The sequence below is a fragment of the Octodon degus genome, unplaced genomic scaffold (genome assembly GCF_000260255.1).
Source record: "Octodon degus isolate 3935 unplaced genomic scaffold, OctDeg1.0 scaffold00203, whole genome shotgun sequence".
NCBI classification, from domain to species: domain Eukaryota; kingdom Metazoa; phylum Chordata; class Mammalia; order Rodentia; family Octodontidae; genus Octodon; species Octodon degus.
In genome coordinates this window covers 1970383-1993284 of record NW_004524779.1, presented here as the reverse complement: position 1 = coordinate 1993284, position 22902 = coordinate 1970383, and the positions used below count along the sequence as shown (strand labels likewise).

The window sequence follows — 22902 nt, the reverse complement described above, 5'->3', positions numbered from 1 at the left end:
CTCTCTGGGTGATCAGCTCACTGGCATTGACGTGAGCAGCTGGCTGGCAACGGGCCGGAAGAGGATGTGCAGGATGATGGTGATATTCTGTAAATCTTTGCTGCCAATAATGACCAGCATATTATGTGGTCCTGAGCGGCAGTCAAAGATAATTGGTTTCTATGCCCACAGGATGAGAAAGTGAGTGCCTTTCCCTACCACGACGTTTTGCATTCCGTGTCTTGAACCGGTCAAAGATGACCGCTCTGTGCTAGCATCCACATTGTGTAAGGCAGAGTTCACCACGCCTCCTGCCATGGCTAAGGCCAGGCCGAACTTGCCAATGGATTCAAATACTTTCACAGCCATGTTTCCTTCTGCGGGCCCCCCTCACGCCACTCTCACCTACCCTTTTATTTTCAAAATGAAAAATAGTTCCTAAAAATTGATTCTTAAGACAGTGAAGAACAAGTGTTACCTGGAACTCTGGTGGCAACGGCTGAGGGAACTTCTGTAAATTGCACACAGCCACGGCCCTCTGGTCCTGCCTGCAGGTCAGCTGCAGCGGGTTGCTCCTGAGTGTGTCACAGTAAGGGCTCAGCGCCTGCCCCCTGCATACAAAGGCATGTACCGCAACATCAAATGCCAAGAAAAACCCACAGGCCCACTGTCAAGTTCCTCTTTTCTTTTTTTTTAATTTAATTTTTTTAATTTTTTTTTTATTTTAACATTTAGTGTGTGTGTGTGTGTGTGTGTGTGTGTGTGTGTGTGTGGCCAGCTCAGCCCACCAGGGGGCGCGGCTGGCTGGCATGTGGTGCTGGAGGATTGAACCGCGGTCCCTATGCTTTGCCAAGCTTGTTCCAAGTAGGTGCTTTAGACCACTGAGCCATTCTCCAGCCCCAAGTTCCTCTTTTCTATTAAAATATCAATACAGTATACTTGATAGTACAGAGTTAATTGCTGAGTCAGGTTATAAAAGTTTTCTTTTCTTCTTTTTAAGACAAGGTCTCACTATACAGTTCTGGTTGGTCTTGAACTCACTATGTAGCCCAGACTGGCCTTAAATTCGTGACAATCTTCCAGCCTCAGCCTTCCCACTGCTTGGGTTACAGGCATGTGCCCCCGTGCCTGACTTACAAAGTTATTTTCAAAAAAATCAAAAAGAAAAAAAAAGCCTCATTTAGATGTGTAAGTTCAATGAGGCATTCAGACACAACTATATTCTTACTGAATAAAATCCTATTTATCTTGCTCTTTGCCTTTGCCAGTGAAATAGTCCTATAGCTTTGCTTCCTGTGTTTAATGTCAATGAATGAAATTCCAGCTTGTGGATTAAAGATCCAATAATGGCCAGGGAGATAGCTCAGTGGAATAAGTACTTCCCCGGCAAGCGCAAGTTCCTGAGTTTGATCCCTGGTACCACAAAAAATAATAATAGTAAAATAGAAATCCAATCTTCACAATTAAGAAATATCATTCTTAGTAAGAGAAGGATGACTACTAAAAGTGAGTTTCCTTCTATGCCATACTTTGTCTTAAAGAATTTCATTTGACAGGCTGGGTACAGTGGTGCATCTCTGTAACCCTAGTACCCAGGAGGCTGAGACAGAAGGATCTCTGTGAGTACGAGGCCAGCGAAGGCTATGCAGTGAGCTCAGGACCAACCTCAACTACACAGTGAGACCAACAAAAGAATTAAATTTAACAATTTGTTAAAAATATTCACAAGATAATTTTGTATTCTTGAAATCAGTGAATACTGTGTGACTATTTCTAATGTTAACAGTTTGATCCATTCTCTATTAAACCTATTCTTGGAAGTGTAATTTGAAGAATAGGATATCAAAAATTCTAAAAGCATAATCAAAACCTGTGGCATTAAAATAACCTTCAAACAAACTGGTAATTTTAACCAGTGATCGAACTGGTAAATTTTTGGTTTTTTGCTTTGTTTTGTTGAGACAGGGTCTCACTTTGTAGTGCAGGCTGGTCTTGGACTCACTATGAAGTCCAGGATCCCCTTAAACATTCAAAGATCCACCTGCCTCAGCCTTCTAAGTGCTGGGATCACAGGTGTTTACCATCATTCCTGGCTCAAACTGTAATTTATAATAAAAATTACACTAGCATCATAATAGGAATGTTATAAATGAGTGTCGGCACTCCTACACAATTAAAATCCTAATAAAAGAGGGGCCTAAAAATTATGATAGAGTCACTGGTCATCTACCACATATTCGTTAAGGAGAAAAAAAGCCCATTTTAGTTTTATATTAGGGAAGACTGATCCTTGTCTAATTAAAATTTCCGTAACATCCGGGATAGGGGTATAGCTCCGAGGTCCTGTCTGTGCGGCACGTGTGAGATGCGCAAGGGCCTGGCTTGAATACCGTGGGCTATGATAGACAGAAAATAAACAGACGGACAGATTGAACAGAAATGTTTTAATTAAATGAGTAAAGTGAAACAAATAAAAAGCTCACTAAAAAAATTTAGTGATTTAAGTAAGCATCACAAGTTGAAGTCTAGCCTGGGACCATTTTTAGTGACAGCCTCTCTTAAAAAAATATAAAACGTTTGGGGGCTGTAGCTCAGGGCAAAAACCCTGGGTTCAATTCCTAGCCCCTCCAAACAAGAAAACAAATTAGTGACTTAAAAGTGTCAAACCTCCAGAGATATAGCTCAGTGGCATAAGGGCACACCTGGCAAGCGCAAGGTCCTGAGTTCAATCCCCATCCAAAAAAAAAAAGGCCCCAAAGCTGGGGCTGCTCAGCACTCCTGGTCCCGGACTTCAGGGGGCGCCGCCAAGGCTATGCACTTCACCACAGTTAGCTGAGGGAGTGGCGCTCAAATTCTATTCGACTCTCATTAATTAAAATGTAAACTGAAACCCATGACTAGTGGTTGAGGCAGCTGGAGGTGAATGTCTAATGACCTCGCCAGGCCCAGGGCAGCTCACCCACAGGGCACCGGCCTGGCCCAGGTCCTGGACCCCTGCGACCACAGCTGCGGCCTGGAGCACATGCGCACTGGCATGCAGCCCCAGCCCACCCTGCACACACCGAGGTCGCAGCTGTCCTTGTGGATTCTGCACCCCACTCTCACACATGGGACACAGAACATGCAGGTGGGACTGGCAGGCCCAGTCCGGGTCTCAAATCTGGTCCAGCGCCTGCTTTCTATGTGACTGGTTTCTCCCACAACTGTTTTTATTTTCTTCTTTTTTTTTGGCGGAACCGGGGATTGAACTCAGGCCCCTGCGCTTGCCAGGGAAGCGCTTATTCCACTGAGCCATCTCCCCGGGCCCTTGTTTTTATTTTCTTTTTCCCAGCCTTAGTGATGGAAGCCAGGGCCTTGCGTATGTGACACAAATGTCCTACCATGGAGCTGCACCAGCCATCTGTATAAAATCACATGTTACCGGAGCATAGCCATCCCCATTCACGTCTTCCCTGTGCAAAAGCAGAATGAGTGGCTGTAAAAGCACTAACAACTCTCAAACCCTAAAGTATCTCCTAGCCGTTTTTTTAACCAACAAAAGTTTTTTGACCACTGGCTTCTGACTCAAAGGACTGGCTGGGCAAGATGGTGCACACCTGTAGTCCTCGCACCCAGGAGGCTGAGGCAGGAGAATCACTGAGAGTCTGAGGCCAGCCAGGGGTACACTGTGAGTTTTATTTAAGACCAGCTAGAATTACATAGTGAGACTCAGTCCCCAAAAAAGTGAAAAACAGAAACAAAGCAGAAATACAAGACTGTATCAACTAAACCAGAAAAAGTATTTGAAAAAAGTCAACATTCATGACAAAAACTCTCAGAAAAACAGAAAGAGGCAAACTTCCTCAATTTGATAGTGAATTAATAAAAATAATCTACAGCAAACCTGTATTTAATAAGAAAAAAAGTCTTCTATTTCCTTTCATTGGAAAATTTAATACAGTAAAGGTATTAGTTCCCCTCAGAAATCTGGGGTTAATGCAGTTCTTGTTAAAATCCAAGCAAGCTTTATTTTTGACACACAGATGAGATTACTTTTATATGGGCAGGCAAAGAACCTCAAAAGAGCAAACACTTTTTGATAGAAAATAAAGCAAGAGACACGGGACTCAATCACCAATCGTAAGACTCGCACCTCTGTTGTGACCGAGCGCTATGCTACCAGAGGGAGAGAGACATAGGGACAAGGACACAGAGCAGGCCACACAGGAAGAGGCCTACACACCACCTGACCTTTGGGGACAGTGGCACAAAGACCTCTCAGAAGGGCAGCCACCCTTCAGCCAGCACCCACAGGAGAAGTATGAGCCGCACAGCAGCACCTGGCGTCATACAAAAGCAGCTCACCAGGGACCACAGACACATACATATGCCAAGTGTCCATCTGTAAAACTATCAGTGGTGCTTGTACAGTGCTACACAAGGCCCCAGCAGTGAGCTGTACCTTCAGCCTATTATAAACTTTGGGAAAAAACCTAAGAAAAATTTCGAGGTCCAGGAGGGCTCACCCAAGAGTTAAGACCTGACATTAAAAACTTAACACAGGGCTGGGTATAGTGGCATATGCCTGTCATCCCAGCACTTGGGAAGCTAAGGCAGGAAGATCTTTGCCAGTTCAAGACCAGCCTGAGAGACCACACACTACAAAGTGAGTTCTGGCCAGCCTGAACTTCATAGTGAGACCCTTTCTCAAAAAGACAATAAGTAAACAGTAAAATAAAATAACAATACAGCTGGATGTGCTAGTATATGCCTGCAATCCTAGCATTTGGGAGGCGGAGGCAGAAAGGCTGCAAGTTCTAGAATACCTTAAGGCAAAAGCAAGACACTGTTTTTTAAAAAAAAAGTTCAAAAAGAACAAACTGATAATTTGGAAAGCATTAAAACTAAAAACAACTTCTTTACAAAAGTCTCTAGCAAGAAAATAAAAAGACACATTATAGGCTAAAAGAAGATACTTGCAAAATACATTTCTGAGCCAGGCATGGTGGTACATATCTGTAATCCTTGCTCCTCAAAGGGCTGAGGCAAGTGGATTGAAAGTTTGAATCAAGCCTGGGCAACTAACTAAGTGAGACCCCATCTCAAAAATAAAAAGCAAAAAGAATTGCAGATGTAGCTCAGTGGTAACACACAGCTGGGCCCAAGGCGCGTGCACACACACGCACATGACAAGAACTAGTATCTACAATATATAAACACATTCAAAACACACTAATAAAAGAGCAAATAATCAAATTAGAAAAGTGGCTTAACACACGAAGAGAGACAATTCTCCAAAGAGGCCAGAAGGTAAATAAGCACATGAAAAGCTGTTCAACCACAATAACCTTTAGGGAAAGGTAAATTAAAAATTGTAGGAAAATTTCACTGTGTTCCTATGAGACAAACTAAAGTGAAAACACCAGATGCTGGAAAGGCGTGAAGAGGCCAGCACGCTACCTCACTGCTGAGTGCAGAATGGCGGAGCACTTAGGAAAAAGTATGGGAGGTTTCTTACAAACTGAACAGGCAGCTAAGGACGGGCCAGCTACTATCTCAGATATTTCTTCGGTAGGAATAAATAGTTATGTTCATGCACGAGTGTGGACACAAATGTCTACAGTCACTTCATTCTCAACAGCCCCAACAACAGCCTTCGACAGGTGAATGTTCAGCCACATGGTGGAGTATTACTCAGTAGTAAAAATAGTTCTTGGTTACTGAGTGAAGAGAAGCAATCCCAGAAGGTTCCATCCAATATTTATATCCAGCTTGAACCATGCAGGGTATTTCTGCTTAGCATTTCTGAAATGACGAAATTAGAAAGAACATGGGATGGTTTCCAGGAGCTAAGGAGAGGCAGGCTGGGAAGAAATGGGAATGGCACAAGGGGACCGTGGAGGGTCCCCTGTGATGGGCCAGTTCCAGATCTGACAGATCAGTGTCAGTGTCCAAGTCATGATGCTGCGGGACAGTTTTACAAAATGTTTCCTATCAAGAATGTATTTAGATATATTTATGTACTCAGATGTATTTAACCTTTTATTTTGAGAGCAATGTTGCAAAAAAACCAGAGGAACTCCCTATACTCTCCAATGTGTGTGCCCTTACATAGTGTATCCATCCCAGACCTGGATACGGGCTGTATTTTCAAAAGGCACATGCCTGTTGGCACTCAGGAGGCTGAGGCAGGAGGATCACCATGAGGTGGAGGCCAGCCCAGGCCATACAGAAAGACTGTCTCAAAACAACAACAAAAAGAGGTAGGTCCAGGGTAAAGCCCCCAGTCAGGAATGAGCTGTGTAACTTGACACTGGGACGCATAGGCGCTTACTTCTGTCTCTGCTGGTCCATCCAGAACTTGCAGCTCTTCTTCACGAAGTCGCAGCCTAGCCCTCTGCCCCAGTCGAGCTTCTCAGCCATGCTGTAATTCGCTCTGTACCAGCTGTGGAGAGAGTTCACATAGAACACTGCTATCACTGTCATTTTAAAAACAAGCTTAAGGCAGGAGGGTCATTGCTAGCTCGAGACCAGCCTGGGCTACAAAGTGAGCCCAAGGCTATCCTAAACTGCACAAAGAGACCTAGTCTCAAAAAGGCAAAAACAAAAACAAGTTGAAGACAAAAGTGGTGCACACATATGATTTCAGCCTGCTGGAGGCTGAGGCAGGAAGGTCTCAAGGCCAGTGAGTCCACAAAGCTCCCACACAGAAAGGGAGCTGCCACACAGGGCCACTGAGGCACAGATAGCAACCAAGCCCACACAAAGGACGTCTGCATTGGGCAAGGCATGGCAGAGGCTGCGGGGGAGGACACAGAGGGGTGTGAGCCAAGGGAGGTGAGGACCTGGAGACAGAGACCATGAGAGAAGGCAGACACTGAGGGGCCCCAGTGCAGGGACTGGGCCCAGGGCCCCGGGCTCCTGCTCTTCAGCCTTGGTTTTGGACCTCCTCAATACTGGTCTTGCCTGCCACTCAAGGTTATGCCATTATGACAGGACAGACGGATGCTATGTGTGATATTTTTTGAATGTTCTAATTTCAGAAAAGAGAAAACATGTCATTTCCTGCTGGGTAAAGATAATGAGTCTACTTTTGTTAGCTTTTTCCTTTTTTGATCTGGCGAAGGAACCCAGGCCTTGCACATGTTGCGCAACTGCACTGCCTCTGAGCTATATTCCAGTCTTTGTTATTTTAGAGACAGGGCCTTGCTAAGTCACTGAGTTGCCCAGGTTGGCCTCAAGCTTGTGGTCGTTCTGCCTCAGCCTTCCAGGTAGCTGGGACTGCAGGTGTGTACCACCGGACTGGCTTATATCCCTCTCCCCAACCCCACAAGATTAGTTTGCAAGCCAGGCATGGTGAGGCACACCTGTAAACTAGTAGTGAGACCCTAAACATCCTGTAGACCCTTCCTTAAAAATACAATAAATAAATAAATGCAGATAAATATACACTTAAAAAAAAAAGTGTGGTGTCAGGAGAGAGACGCCCCCCTGGAGCGGGGTGGGAAAGGTTTTCTGGAGCATGCACTTTGAGCAGAACCCTGCTGCATGGACAAAACAGTACTGAGGGGCAGACAGGTTTCCAAGTGGGCAGGTGAGGGGTGGTTCTTGGTTAATGTTTGTTTCTCTTAACAGGATAAAGGACTGCATTGCAGGTACTCATGAATGTCATCCTCAAGACACTTCTGTCTCCAGAGCATTTGTTTTGTTTTCTTAGAGACAGGGTCTACCTATGCAGCCCAGGCTGGCCTCTGAGTCACTGCAATCCTCCTGCCTCAGCCTCCCAACTCCCGGGACTGCAGGTGTGCACCACCACACCTGGCTCAGAGCGTTTATATATAATGCCCAAGGTCCACCCTCAGTGCTCAGTGTGGGTCCCAAGGGCTGCCTAGTGCACTGAAGGCTCCTAAATGCTGCCAGGTGTCTCCTCCAGCCACATTCACACATGAAGTCACAGACACAAGTTAGCAAGGGGCTACACTGGAATTTAAGTTTGGGTAGAACTGTGGGTCTGCATATGTCCAGCAGTTACAATGGATACCTATAATCCCAGCACTTGGGAGGCTGAATCAGGAGGATCACTGTTAGTTCGAGGCCAGCCTGGCCTACATAGTGACACCCTGACTCAAATAAAACAAAACTTACATCACATTCTCATAGCTTCCTTACCCAGTGTCCTCCATCAAGGCCAAAGTGATTCGAGAGAGGACTCGGTTCTGGGTGTGAGAACCCGTCATCGCTTCATTCTGAAAAACACCAGCAGCCTTTAATCAGAGGATGGCTCTACAGCTCCCAAAGACTTCAGTGATTCCTGTGGTGTATGTTTAAAACATGTCAAGTGAGCATCTGATAAAGCATTCACTTCAAAATGGCAAAGTAAAGCAGGCATGGTGGTGTGCGCCTGTAGTCCCCATACTTAGGATGCTGAGGCAAAAAGATTAATGTGCGTTTGAGGTCAGCCCAGGCTACATACAGACACTCTATCTCAAAACAAAACAAATACACAATGGCAAAACATGACAGCCTTCTTTAAAATGCCTGAAGCTTCAAATGGATGCTCTTTTCTGCCTCAAATCACGAACAATCTCCCCAGAATGGCAGCCAAGCGGCACTCAGGACCTTACAATGAAAACAAAGATACACAGGATGAGAAGTTCTCCCAGGCAAAGTATCACACCCTCCAGGCAAAGTACAGTGAGCGATAGAGACGGGAGGGCAGGCCATCTGGGGTCGCCAAGAGGGACTACTTGCATTACACAGAAAATGCTTTTCTAACCCAAACCTTATGCTCAGGAAAGCAACCCAGCTAATAGAAAAACACGTATGAGAGAACCAGGATGAAAGGGTTTACATGAGCGACCTGAAGTATCATCAAGGTCTGCGGCTTAAATTAAAAGTTTACTGGCCAGACAGCTCAGTGGACTAAACTGGGGTTTGATCCCCAGTGTGCCATGCCGGCCCCACCCCCGGGACAAGCTATAATAGCAATATTGAGACTGGGAGTGGTGGTGGCGCGCCTGTACTCCCAGCGCTTGGGAGGCTGAAAACAGGTGAGTCACTGTAAGTCTGACCTGTGTAGTGAGACCCTGTAGACATTACTAATTAAAAAAAAAAAAAGTCTACCAGGCTTTTAATTTATTATAAAGTTTCTACCTCTCGAGGAGGTTTCGTCTGCCTCCTGCAGAAACATATTTCATCTGTATTTATTTTTATTATTCATCTTTCATCTTTAAACAGATTAACTATTGGTCAAATGCTGACATTGAACATGGAATAGACATTTCCAGTGCTTTAATCCTGTTCCTTAAAACAAGAAATTCACCAGGCATAGCACCATGCCTATAAACCCAGCACTCGGGAGGCTGACGCAGGAGGATCATCACAAGTTTGAGACCCGTTTGGGCTTGTCAATTAGAGGCCAGTCTGAACTACAAAGTGAGACCTTGTCTTAAACAAAACAAAACAAAAAACCCCAAGTCCCTCCCCCAACACAAAACAAGCCACAAATAATTCAAGCATACAAAGTTAATTTCCTAGCAAGGAAAAATGCACAAAATTACTGTTTTTAGGTTTTCCACTAAGAAACACATAAATTTTCATTTCTGGCCAATCTAAAATGCAGTAAAGGTTATCACTTGAGCAATTTCCTTAAGAAAAGTGAAACAGAAATTCCCTTGGGAGGAGTACGTGCATGTGCAGTCTCTATTTTCTACAAGTATGTTACTTTATGGTCACCTGGATCAGAACAGTAAACACAAGCACTAATGTCACCTTTTTTTGTTTGTTTTTCAAGATAAGGTTTCACTGTGTAGTCCAGGTTGACCCTGAACTTGCAGCAACCGTCTTGAGTGCTGGGATCACGGATGTGCACCACAAGGATGTGTGCCCTGCTTAATCTCACTCTTTTTATAGTCTTTTTTTTTTTTTTTTTTTTTTTTTTGGTGAGACAGGCTCTTGCAGTGTAGTCCAGGATGACCTTGAATTTAGTGTGTGGCCCACACTAGCTTCAGATTCATGGCAATCCTTCTGCCTCAGCCTCCCCGTGCTGGTACTCCAACAGTGCGCCACCAAATCTGCCTCTTTTTGTCATCTGACTGCCTACAGTCATGATGTCTGCATGTTACAACTACATTATCAAAACCTCCAACAAGAAATATATACACCCCCACACAGACACTTCTAAGAAATTCCACTTCCAAGGATTTATTTTTTTTATATAAATAAATGTGACCCTTGTTAACTTTCTAGTTCTGCTCCCCTGAAATCTAATAAAGGTAGACTACTACTGTGTTACTAGGCAGTGGCACAGAGGGTAGAATTGCCTGTCTGCCTCTAGGCATGCACTGCTGTGAGCACACATCAGCACCTGCAGGTGCCCACAGGCTGGAAGTCCCTGTGGCCTGCTCCCTAACACCCTGCCAGGGCACCCTTTGCTGAACGTGACTTTCTGCTGTTATGAGTTGTTTGCCTGCTGAACCTCAGAACATCCACATCCACACCACCCTGGAAGGCATGGCAGACATGCAAAAAGCTTCGTGATTACATGTGGAAAGCGAGCTGGGCATGGTAATGCACACCTGTGGTGCCAGCACTTAGAAGGCTGAGGCAGGAAGATCCCTGTGATTCCAAGGCCAGCCTGGGCTACACAGTGAGCTCAAGGCCAGCCTGACCTAGCAAAAGCCTGCCTAAGGGGGTGAAAAATTATATATGAATAAATGATTAAAAAATCTGGAAATTGGGTCTGAAGAGCTCAAAGAGACTTCCTAATTTCTTAAGTGTATAATTTATGCAATCATTTTTAGCATGAGTATAATTCACTTTTACAATAAAAAAAGAAAAAGAGCCCAGGAAAGTGTAACCACAACCACCTCTAGTAACCGTTTTTCCCAGTGGTTGAGTTCTGTGCCCATGCCACCTTGATTCTCCAGCTCCATTCCTTCCAGAAGTGGACAACTAAAATGTTTCCGTGCTTCATCCTAAAAAAGAAAAAAGAAAAAAGAAAGAGTATAAATCCCTCAAAAGATGAAAAATTTTGTTATCTGGATATAATAAACATTAGAGGATGAGTTTTGAGAGAAGACAGAGCTTCTTTTTAACATACAGTTTATAATAGAGTAAAATAAAATATTCTGACGGTGTCATACAGCTCTTGCGCTAGCCAATTACAATTTCTCCTACTGCTTCCTCTCTGACCGCCTCAGTCACAAAGGTGCACTTATTTCCACCCACAGCATCCTTGCCAACTCAAGCTGCCCTCTGTACTCTCATAACAGCCATTCTTTTAAAAATATTTTGGGGGGGATGGGGTATCAGGAATCAAACTTAGAATCTTGCATTTGCTAGGCAGGCACTGTGCCACTGAGCTGTCTCCCTGGCCTGACAACAGCCATTCTGACAGGTGATACAATGTCTAATTTCAGGCTTAATTTCCAATTCTCTAATGATTATTAATACTGAACATTTTAAATTGTTGGACAGTTGTTTTTTTAATTGAGAAATGTCAATTCACAGTCCCTTGTCTTTTTTTAAAAAATGGTCCTAGGATTGAACCCATGGCCGCTCTATACTAAAGTACATACATCCCCAGCCCTTTTTTTGTCTTTTTGAGACAGGATTTCACTATGCAGTTCAGGCTGGCCTTGAACTCACAGCATTCCTCCTACCTCCACCTCTTGAGTGCCAGCATGACGGGCATGCGTCACCCTGCCTTGCTCTAGCCCTTTCTTTTTTTTCTGTCTTGAGACAGGGTCTTATTGCACTGCCCTATGTGGCCAGGAACTTGTGATCTTCATTGAACATTTCTTTTTTTTTTTTTTTTGTGGAACCGAGGACTGAACTCAGGCCCTTGCGCTTGCCAGACAAGTGCTTATTCTACTGAGCCATCTCCTCAGCCCTTCATTGAACATTTCTGCATGCACAGTATGTTCCTCCAAGATACTGGCCCAGGACTCTTGTAACATTCTTATCTATCCCAGCACTCAGATCTCCTTGAGTTCAAGGCCAGCCTGAACTACACAGTAACACCCTGTGTCAAGAGCAAGACCAAACCAGCCCAACCCAAATATTCTCACCTGCCTTTGATATCTGGGTAATGCTGGTCGTGTGAAAAGTTTGAAAGTATTCTTTCCCCTTTAATTTTCTGGAAGTTTGAGAAGAACTGGCTACTTCTTTTTTGATGAAGTTCTTTAATGCTGTATATTTCCCTATAACGGCTTTTGCTACATAAGCTTTGGCATGTTATATTTTCACTTTTGTCTCAACATATTAAATTTCCCATCCACCTATCTATTTATGGTAGGGCTAGAACCCAGGGACTTACGTACGCTATGAAAGCTCTCAGACACCCCCAGCACTTCCTTTAATCTCTTCACTAAGAACATGTTATTTAAATTTCACATACTTTTCAAATTTCTGTTGTTAGTAATTTCTCCTGTTACACCACTGCAGCTGGGATTTTTTTTTTTTTCTTTTTTGAGACACAAATGCAAAATGTAGCCCAGGATGGCCTTAAATTCACAGTGATCTCCTGCCTCCGCCTCCTGAGAGGACAAGCATGTGGTTTCCATCTTCCTGTTAAGTCTTGTCCTATGTTTCACAGATGATATTTTCTGGAAAATGTTCCACTTGCCCTTGGGAAGGATGTGAATTCCACTGTGTGGGATGGGACACTCCCTGCCTGTTGGTGCACTTGGCCTAGGCATCATTCAGGTTGCAGGTTTCCTTGTGAATTTCTGCCTAAGGGACAGCAACGCTGATAGTGGCGGGCAGAGGCCCCATTCTACTCCAGCGCTGCAGCTCGCCTCTCCCCTCACATCTGTAGTATTTGTCTGGTCTCGCCAGATGTCACCGGGCCTTTACAACTTCACACCTGTCACATCCTCTTGATGAGCTGACCCCTCTGTCCTTACAAAATGCCCTCACTGCCCCTTTTCTTACCTCTGACTTGACATCTATTTAGTCTGATGTTGAGTACAGCCACCCTGCTCTCTCCAGAATAACTTTACTGCTGGGAAAAACTGCTCTTACCATGAAGTAGATTTGTAGGGGAAAAGCAAAGCATTCAGTGGGAGGCAGATTGCTCCCCATGTTTTCTGTCCTTCCACTAGAGATTTCTAGGGCTGGGAAACAATGGAGCGCACACAATAAAGAGCAGGGTGCAAGCTTAGATGACAGAGCGCTGCAGGTCAGGGAAGGGGGTGCAGCTCTGTGTCGGGGGTATGTGTGATCCTGTGATGTCAGTTCTGTGTGGCCACTGTGCCTGGACACTTGGACAAGCGCTATTCTGGACAGTTCTGTACAAATACTGCTCACTGGGGGATCAACATGGAGGGCAGTAGGCAACACGTGAAAGCAGGTCACCGTCCAGTGCAATGGGCCTCGCCCATCATGCGCAGACTGACAGAACAGACTGACCTCTGGATCTTGCCTGCACTTCTTGCGTCTGCAGCCTGTCTCCCCCACAAGCTGCCCCATATGCATCCTATGGTTCTTTCTCTTGGATTTTGACAATGCAGACCCTCCAGGGAAATGATCACTAACTGCAGACACTGAGACAGAGGCAGCCCCACTGCATGGCTATGGTGGGCAGGGACCAGAGGCACCGCTAAGCTCCATGGCCTGGGGTCTCCTATGTGGACTTCACAGTAATGCCTCATGACTTCTTCTGCTACGGGCTCTGACGCTTCATAAATTCTTAAACAGTAATGATCGGGCTGGTGAGATGGTTCAGTGGTCTAAAGCACCTACTTAGAACAAGCTAAGCCAAGCAAAGCACAGGGACCGCGGTTCAATCCCCAGCACCACATGCCAGCCAGCCCTGCCCCCTGGTGGGCTGAGCTGGCCACACACACAAAATAAATGAATGAATGAATGAATAAATAATTCTTTTTTTTAAATTTTTAATATTTATTGTATGTGTGTGTGTGTGTGTGTGTATGTGTGTGGCCAGCTCAGCCCACCAGGGGGGCGCGGCTGGCTGGTATGTGGTGCTGGAGGATTGAACCGTGGTCCCTGTGCTTTGCCAAGCCTGCTCCAAGTAGGTGCTCTAGACCACTGAGCCATCTCTCCAGCCCCGAATAAATAATTCTTAAAAAAAAAAAAAAAAAGTTCTAAAAAAAAAAAAAACAAACCAGTAATGATCAGTAAATCCAGGCCATAATGAAGAACAGCTCATGACACACACAAACACTTGGTGATACTCACAACAACACGAGGGGTCACAAGGAGATACACGGGGTGATGAATTGTCTTATTATTGCGAATGTTCCATGATCGCTCCACTTTGCGGACTACTTTATCACTCCATTGATATAATCCAAGACTGAAAGTATAGAATAATAAGTTATTTTTGCAAATTTACTATCACTTTAAGTGTTTTTATGGATATGTGAAATTAAACTGGACATACTGGCATAGGCCTATAAGCCAGGACTCGGGAGGCTGAGGTAAAAGGACTGCCGCTGAGTCTGAGGCCAGCATGGACTACACAGTGAGTTCAAGGACAGCCTGAACTACATACTGAAACGCTGTCTCAAAAAATTAATAAATTTGAAAACTTAAATATCCACTTGAAATACTTGATAAGAATTTTCTAATTTTTTTGGGGGGGGGGGCGGAACCGGGGCTGAACTCAGGCCCTTGCACTTGAGAATTTTCTAATTTAATCTTTTCAATAATCCTATGAAATGATAAACACTACCACATTTGCAGGTAAAGAGACAGGGACCTAGGGGAGGAGGAACTTGATGTGATCACATTGCTAGCCCTAGCCTCGGATAACAACAAACTTCTTTCTCTCTCCCTTTTCTGTATGCAATGCAGGGAGGAAACCCAGGACACACACCAACCCTGAGTTGCTTCCTTTTGACAAAATTTATTAGATAAATGAAAGCAAAAATGAAACAAAACATCTAATCATGTAAGGACACTGAACAAAATGTTTACCATATTAATTTGGTGGGGAATTATTATTTACTTTTATTTATTTATTTATGTTAATGGATTTAGTGCAGGGTCTACAGGATCCCACTACACAGATTGGACTTGGAGCGATCCTTCCTGTTTTTCAGCCTACCAAGCGCTGGGATTACAGGTGTGCATCACCACGCCCAGTCTCAAGGAGCCCAGGGGATGGGGCCAGCCCGGCAGGCCGGGGATCAAACCCCGGCCGCTGCATCTGCCTAAGCAGGTGCTTTAATCTGCTGAGCTATCTGGCCAGCACAGGAATTATTTAATAATTGCTGTGAAAATGGTTATCCATCTATAGATGACAAATCTCTATTTCATGATGGACATAAAAATAAAATCCAGGAAGATGTCAGAAAAATGGCAGAGAAAGGATCTGAAAATTCCTTCCTCCACAGAAGCAATAAGAAAATGAGCCAAATTGGCTCAATCAACTTCGTCGGGACTCTAGAAATCAACCAAAGGCTTGCAGCATTGTGAGAAGGGTTTACTCATGAAAAATAAGAAAACAGAAGGATCTTGAGACAGATTAGGGCCAGGCAAACCTGGCAGGGGAAGAAGGCTTGGCTTGTTAATTACAAGATCCTGAACACATGTGCAAGGTGGCCTTCTTGCGGGAACTTGAGGTGTCTGTCAACAGGACGGCCTAGAACTGACACCAGCCTGAGGAACGAGGTCCCAGCACCACCTCACTGGGCCCAGACATAGGAGTCCTCATAAGATTCCTGGAGATCTGGGCAGCATAAAAAGACGTAGGCCAGGAAGAACCCACAGTCACGGCTTTCCTCATGAAACCCCAGCCTGTTTCTGCCAGAGCATACTTCTACCTTGCTTTTTCGTCTTTTACTCAGCCTATGCCCATTCTGCAGAGCCACTTTCTCCCTCAATCTTCACTTTTACTTTTTCAAGCAAACTTCATCATCATGTTTTACTTATTTCATTCAATTCTTTCTCAAGAGCTGGACTCCCAGCAAACAACCGGTAACCCAACTCCAGACAGAAACAGCACCCCGAAACCTGGTAACATTTATTTAGGGAGCTACTTTTAGTCACTGGGAGGGGCAGAGTAGCACTGACTGGCTAAAGGGGTGAAAGGTGCCCCAAGCTAGGCATACTGGTGTGCTCAGGTGGCGCACTCTGGAGGCTGCTTTGGACAATTTGGTAAGACCGAGACTCACAGTAAAACAAAAAACAAGTAAAATAAAAGGCCACGATATAACCAACTCCCATTTCCCACGGCCTGTAAGGTAACACAAGGGTCAGTGCCTAACAAGAAAAGTGCTGGCACTGTAATGCACCCTGGGGCTAACGGAGCTCACGGCCCTAGCTCACTGCGATCTACAGTCTCCCGAGCTTAGCCATACAGCCACTACCATCTTCGGCACCGCGCGTACTAGGGTGCTCACATCCCAACATGCCGACAGCCTCCTAAGGGAAAAGAACAAGAATAAAAACAGCAAATACCTGTAATTAAAAGGCGGGAGACCATCTGCAAACCTGGAAGTTAGAGGGCTTCCATCTTTATCGCGGTAAAATGCAAAGAGACCAGCTGAGAAGCCCTGTGAGGAAAAGTTCAAAACGTCTGAAAAGCGCCCAGACACAGCCCCGTTACAGACGGCGTCACACACCGCTCTTGGGGGCACGCTGGACCCCCTTGGTGAAAGCCGGCCTGGCTGGGAACTGCTCGTGCCCTCCAAATGCACCACTTTATGGCTTTAGCCACTCAACTGTTCTCATCAAGGGCCTAACAAAATGTACATCTTACAGTTATTTTCAGTATAAATGCTTCAGAACATAGCTCTGATGTTTTCCACTCCTCTCTGCTTCCTCAAGTCCTCTTGTTGGCCTTCCTCATTTGAGACCCCTAGACATCAGTTCTGCACGCAAGGCAGGGGCTGAACTGACAAAAGCAGCATACACTGGGCTAACAGAAAGACTTTGATTAAAATTACCAAGCATGAGCTAGGCGCGCTGGTGCACACCTATAATCCCTGCACTCGGGAGGCTGAGGCAGGAGGATTGCTGCCTCAAGTGGCAGGCGCTTGTGCACTGACCCCTCGCTCTCTCTCTCTCTCTCTCTCTCTCTCTCTCTCTCTCTCTCTCTCTCTCCCTTGTTAGCAGAGCCTGTGCTGCTATGCAAGAGCTCTGCCACTGACCCTCAACTTGCTTTACTTAATAAAAGAAAAAACAAGATATTTTATTCTAGAACATATACTGCTATCACCCTTGTACCACAGGCGAATCTGAGGCTTCTAAAGCTGCCTACTGTGCCCAAGATCACAAAGATTTCGAGTGACCCAACTAAGGAAGTTCATACCTAAGCCTGTGCAACCTGTTTGCTTTTTTTACGACTGATGGACTGACTGACTTGGTCCAGGGTCTCACTATGCAGCTCGGACTCGTGCTCTACCTATCTCAGCTCCCTGGTGCTAGGGTTACAGGCATATGCCCCCACGCCAGGTTTCAGTAGTCGGCACAGTGCTGGCTGGCACAGCATGCAGCAGCGGGGATCGAACCAGGTTCCTCGCACTTGCCAGGCAGGTGCTTGGACCACTGAGCTATCTCCTCAGTCCGACGTGTTCTCTTAACCACTGTTTTGCTGCTCTATACTGCCAAGTATCAAGTGACCACTGCCTAACGTCTTAGGCAACATCTTTATTTACTCAACAGATTTCTTTGTTTAATCATACTAACTAGCAAACTGCAACTTAGGCATTATCTTTTTCTTAGTACCAAGCATTGAACCCAGGGCCTTCAACTGAGCTATATCTTGAGCCTTTATTTTTTATTTTGAGGCAGAATTTTAGTACATCTTTAAATTGTCCAGGCTGGGCTCAAACTTGTGATCTTCCTGCCTCAGCTTCTCAGAGTGCTGGGATTACACCTTGTATCACTGTGCCTTGCTCCTACCCACTCTCTTAATATAAAAAAATTCCTTTTTTTTTAGTACAAGGTCTACAGGGTCTCAGAACACAGATTGGACTTATAGTGATTCCCCTGTTTTCAGCCTCCCACGCACTGGGATTACAGGCACGTGCCACCACGCCCAGTCTCAATCACTACCTCAGTGCACCCCGGAGATGAGGCCAACAGGACAGGGACTGAACCCCGGTTGCTGCACCTGCCAAAGCAGGCACTTTAGTCCACTGAGCTATCTGGCTGGCCCTCAAGAAATCCTTTTATCAACAGTAATCTATTTAATCAGATTTTTACTTAGCATGGAGCTAAGAATTCACTAACCTCAAAACTTAAAACAGACATCAAAAAGAGAGCAGAGCTGACCAAGCAGAAAACCAAGGCACTATAGAAAGGACAATACAAAGTACATTTACCAGGGCATGGATAATCTCATGTTTCACTGTGGACAGCATCCCAATGAACTCCTGAGGCTGGGTAGAGATCATATTTGGACACAGGTTAGCATATCCTGCTATTGGCCTGTTAAAATAGACATTGAATTTTTTTATTATATTCCAGAAGTGTTTATTAAGATACTAACATATACTGCTCTATCAAAAACTGCTCAAGGACAGGAAAATCTCTACTTTTAAACATAATTTTGAGTTAACTTTCACTATCTTTAACTTTCACTTTTTAAAAAAAAAAAGTCAACATCTTGCTCCACAGCCCAGGCTGGCCGAGAACATTCGGCAATCCTGCCTCAGTTTCCCAAGTGCTAGGACCCTCGGCATGCACCAGGCCCAGCTGACTTTCACTACCTTCTACTGTGAGAAGGTACACCTTCTATGCTTCCAAGCCCAGCAAATGAACACCAAAGCAAACATGGAAAACTTACATTCCAATGCTATTTTACTTAGAAGAGCCAAATGTAGTTTTCAGATTCACCACATTTTGAGCTGCAAAGACAAACATGCAGGGAGGGAAACTGCATGTACACTAGACCCTCAGCAAGCAGCTCAGGTGGCCGAAAGTACAGGGCTTCCTGACCTCTGCCATGCCCACCTTTCCTGTTTTCCTGCCCCCAACCTGCCCACCTTCCCACCCTCTTTTCTTGAGCTCCAGAGTCTACGCAACCTCACATCCCTGCCTGTGTAGGACCTGATGGGCCAGAGGCCTGAGACCCACAGTCCAGGGATCGGGAAGGTTCCACCTCGGGCCTGCCTGACCTCAGAGCCAGAGCCAAGTGACAAAGCCAAGGAACCCCAGGGCACATTCTTCCACCCCTACCTCAAAGGTCTGCCATCCCAACCACATGACAAGTACCTGTCTACAAAGAACATCCACTTTATGTCAATGAAAAAACACTGTATTTCTCTATATTCAGAAGTACTAAAACCTATAAAGTATGAATATAAGTTACTTATCAAGCGCACTCATGGGGACTTCCAAATACAACATGCTCCTGCCAGGCCCACAGCCCCTGGGATGTGTGACAGAACTCAGAACAGGAGAGCCTCTCCAACCTTCCGCCCTGCCATGTGGTGGCCACAGAGTGGCTACGACAACAGCGGGTCACACGCTCTCCTGACACAAGCTCGCTCCCAGCCTCACCAGCATTCCAGGGCACAGCTGAATTTCTCCCTTCCAAGAGGGCTTCTCTGCCCCCCTGATGGAAATGATACTTGCCCCCTTGTCCTCTTGTACATCATGGCATCCTGTACAAAGCACTTTTCTATAAAACACTTACGGTGTTTTAAGGTCACAGATTTATTTGCAAGTGGCTTTTGGTGTGTGTGTGTGTGTGTGTGTGTGTGTGTGTGTGTGTACTGGGAACCAACTCAGGACCTTGTGTTTGCTAGGCAGGCATGGTGCCACTGAGCTGTATCTCCAGCCCTGGAGGTGCTTTAACCAGTGCCTGTGTCCCTGTGTGATATGTCAGCTCCGCAGAGCAGACACAGGGGCTCGCTTAGTTCTCCTAGGCTGGTGCCCAAATACTTGGCATCAGGAATGAAGTTTGTAGTACATGGGCGCAGACTCCATCAAAAAGATTCAAAGGGCACAGATGAAGAGACTGCACTGCTCTTTCTGCCAAATCCATATTGCTGTCTGAGAGACCGAGCTCCTCCAAAGAGGCCCAGAGCTGTGCGTGAGTGGTTCAGTCTCACATCGCAGCACACGCCTCTCATTCCAGCGACTTGCTCCTGTCAGTGGGAACCGAGGCCCAGTGGCCCTGACCAGCTCCACTTCTGTGGGCGGCCTGGGTGCCCTGTGTTAATGTTCACCACTCTCTTGACTCAGAAAATCCTGCAAGTCAAAAGGTTCAAGGGCCCAGGAGATAGCTCAGTGGAATAAGTGCTTGCCCAGCAAGCGCAAGGTCCTGAGTTCAATCCCTGGTACCACTAGAAAAAAAAGTTCAAAGCTTTGCATTCACTCAAGAACACAGGTGAAACGGCCCAGGTCACCGCAGGAATACATATCTAAAACACCGAGAACCTGAAGGGTATCAACGCTAAAGAAGCCACGGCAGTGCCAGAGCTGTTTGGTGGCCTGGCCAGCAGCTGGGCTGGACACAGGGTCAGAGGCCCAAGAAGAGTGCTAAGTCTGCCGCACAGACTGACAAAAGAGTGCAGTGGGAGCCCCAGGTCTCCGTGCAGTGGCCCTCGCCTCCAGTGTTCACAGGGCTCCCACCACCTGCTCTGGAAAGGGGCCAACTGTCACTAAGCCACAGTGAGAGGCTACGCACACGACACAGCCAGCAAGAAGCCAGAGAGATGAACACGAAGGGTACAGGGAAAAATTCAGCATAAAAATAAATTCAAATGAAAGTAAAAAAATACAACAGTGTTCTAACATTCTTCTGACACTAGTGTATTCAAAACAAGATCGTGTGTTGTTTGTGTACATGTGTGTATGTTTTCCATATAAATTGGTTACAGCTAAGATAACTGTGATTTCCACATCACTACTGTGGAAAAAGGAATTCTCAGACATCTATTTTAAGAGTTTCATATGTTATCAAGTAGCTTAATCTGCCATTCATTTGGCACTTCAAATAGCAAAGTCCACTGACACCGAGCCACCTTTCATTAAAGACATAAACTTCAAGGCATTTTCTCCAGGAGAAAGGAGCATCAGCACACATGCCTACAAAAAGGCACACTGCTCTCCTCATACCAATGCAGCCAACAGCCGGCGCTCAGCTTTTTCCATGTTCAGGCTACAGACTTGTGAGCCAATTTCACCAATCAACACTTCTATGTTTGCAGGAACAGACTGCTCTTCCTCAACCACACTGGCAATGTGAGCTTCCTGAGCTTTTTAGGACTGACAACAACATGGTTCTGAACAGGGGAGCATTTTCCTCTATGGTCTACTCAGTTCAACTAAGAGTTTCAATTTTTCCCTCACATAAATTATACAGCAATATGGCCAGGGAGATGGCTCAGCAGAGTAAGCGCTTGCCTGGCAAGTGCAAGGGCCTGAGTTCAACCCCTGGTTCTGCCAAAAAAAAAAAAATAATAATAATTATACATCAATAGAAGGGAAAGGGCTCTTTGAAGTCAGCAGGGTCCAGGCCTGATGGCACACACAAGTAATGTTAGCACTTCAGAGGCCAGAGGCTGAGGTGACATTGAGTTCAAGGCCAACCTAAACCAATTAGCAAGACCCTGTCTCCAAAACTAAAAACAGCAGTCAGCAAACCCTCTCACACGTCAGCAGCTGCTTGGCACCCTGGCAATGGTCTATGTGCACTTGAACTGGTCAACCCCCCACCCACCCTGCGTGAGAATTTTACACACAACCTTTCTGAGATCTGCTGTGTGACAGGAAACCTTCGTATATATTATCAGTTTTCATTTTAAGGCTGGGCTGCTTCATTGGGAAACATTTTTTTGAAATCTTCTGGAAATAATGAAAACTGTACTTTGAAGTGGTAAGGTAAGTGAAGCACATGTAACAAATGACAACTGAATTTGTTTAAAATTTTAGCATAGGGGCTGGGGATATAGCTCAGCAGCGTAAGTGCCTGCTTGGCAAGAGCAAGGTCCTGAGTTTGATTCCCAGTGCCAAAAAATTAAAAATAAAATTCTAGCATGGAGGTGTTGAGAGTTCAAATTATTTCTTACAGACATATTCACCTTGAAAGAAAATTTCCTCCTTTTTTTTGGCTTTTTGAGACAGGATCTTACCCTGACTCAGACTGGCCTAGAACATGTGGTGATTCTCCCAAGTGCTGAAAGAAATTGTTTTGACAAGCAGCCATTTTCTTTGGAATTTCCAGGTGAAAAGGACAGGACAGAGCCAGGTACCCTGGCATGCACCTGTAACCCCAGCACTCAGGAGGGCGAGGCAGGAGAATTGCCTGCTTTCCTCTCATCCTGCCTATAAACTCCCGGTACATACAAGTAACAACCCTGTGGCTGGCCCCACACACCCCATCCAGGCAGCAAACTGTCTGTTCCTCTGAGCACTGCGGACACCAGCTTCCTGGCAGCAGCCACAGAAGAGAGCTGCTGGAAGGCTGTGCCAGGCCCTGGGAGGACGTTACCTGTCCATCTCTGCTTCCTGCTGACAGTAGGCTGCATAAGAGATGATGTTTTCATGGCTGCATCTCTCTGTGGCCAAAGCACCGACGTAAAGGACGAAGTCTGCATCCCGGACGCCCTCCTGCTCCAGCTCACCCACTGCTGCGCAGGGCCACTTCCCCCCACGGCAGACCCTGCATGGCTGCCCATGGGCACAGAAAGACCAGAGACTGGGTCAGCAGGAGAGCACTGTGAGCTCCTGGGGAAGCTAGACTCTAAGTATTAGGTGGATTCTATTCACTGCCTCCAGACTTTTGTAAAGCCATACGGCACCAGACACAGAATCTGTGGTCTCAGGGATTGGGAGGCTGACGCGGAAAGACGCCCTGAGGCTAACTTGGGCAACATGGCAAGATTCTGTCTCAAAAGGAAAAAAAAAACCCAAATCCATAACCCATCTCTCTCAACTCAAAGCCTGTGTCTCATATTCAATTTATTGTACTAAAACTTCTACACAAAATAATCTTGGTGAGGGCCAGGGAGATGGCTCAGT

At 45.6% G+C, this 22902-nt stretch overlaps 1 protein-coding gene across 1 annotated transcript in view; it reads right to left on the bottom strand.

The window, feature by feature from the left end:
• Positions 1-22902, bottom strand: part of Lmln (leishmanolysin like peptidase) — a 47857-nt gene that overhangs the window by 10279 nt on the left and 14676 nt on the right. Inside the window, 8 exon segments of the mRNA XM_004644559.3 lie at positions 458-590; positions 6293-6403; positions 8128-8204; positions 10827-10934; positions 14161-14278; positions 16387-16481; positions 18255-18360; positions 22373-22551. Of these exon segments, the coding sequence (XP_004644616.3) occupies positions 458-590; positions 6293-6403; positions 8128-8204; positions 10827-10934; positions 14161-14278; positions 16387-16481; positions 18255-18360; positions 22373-22551 (927 nt within the window).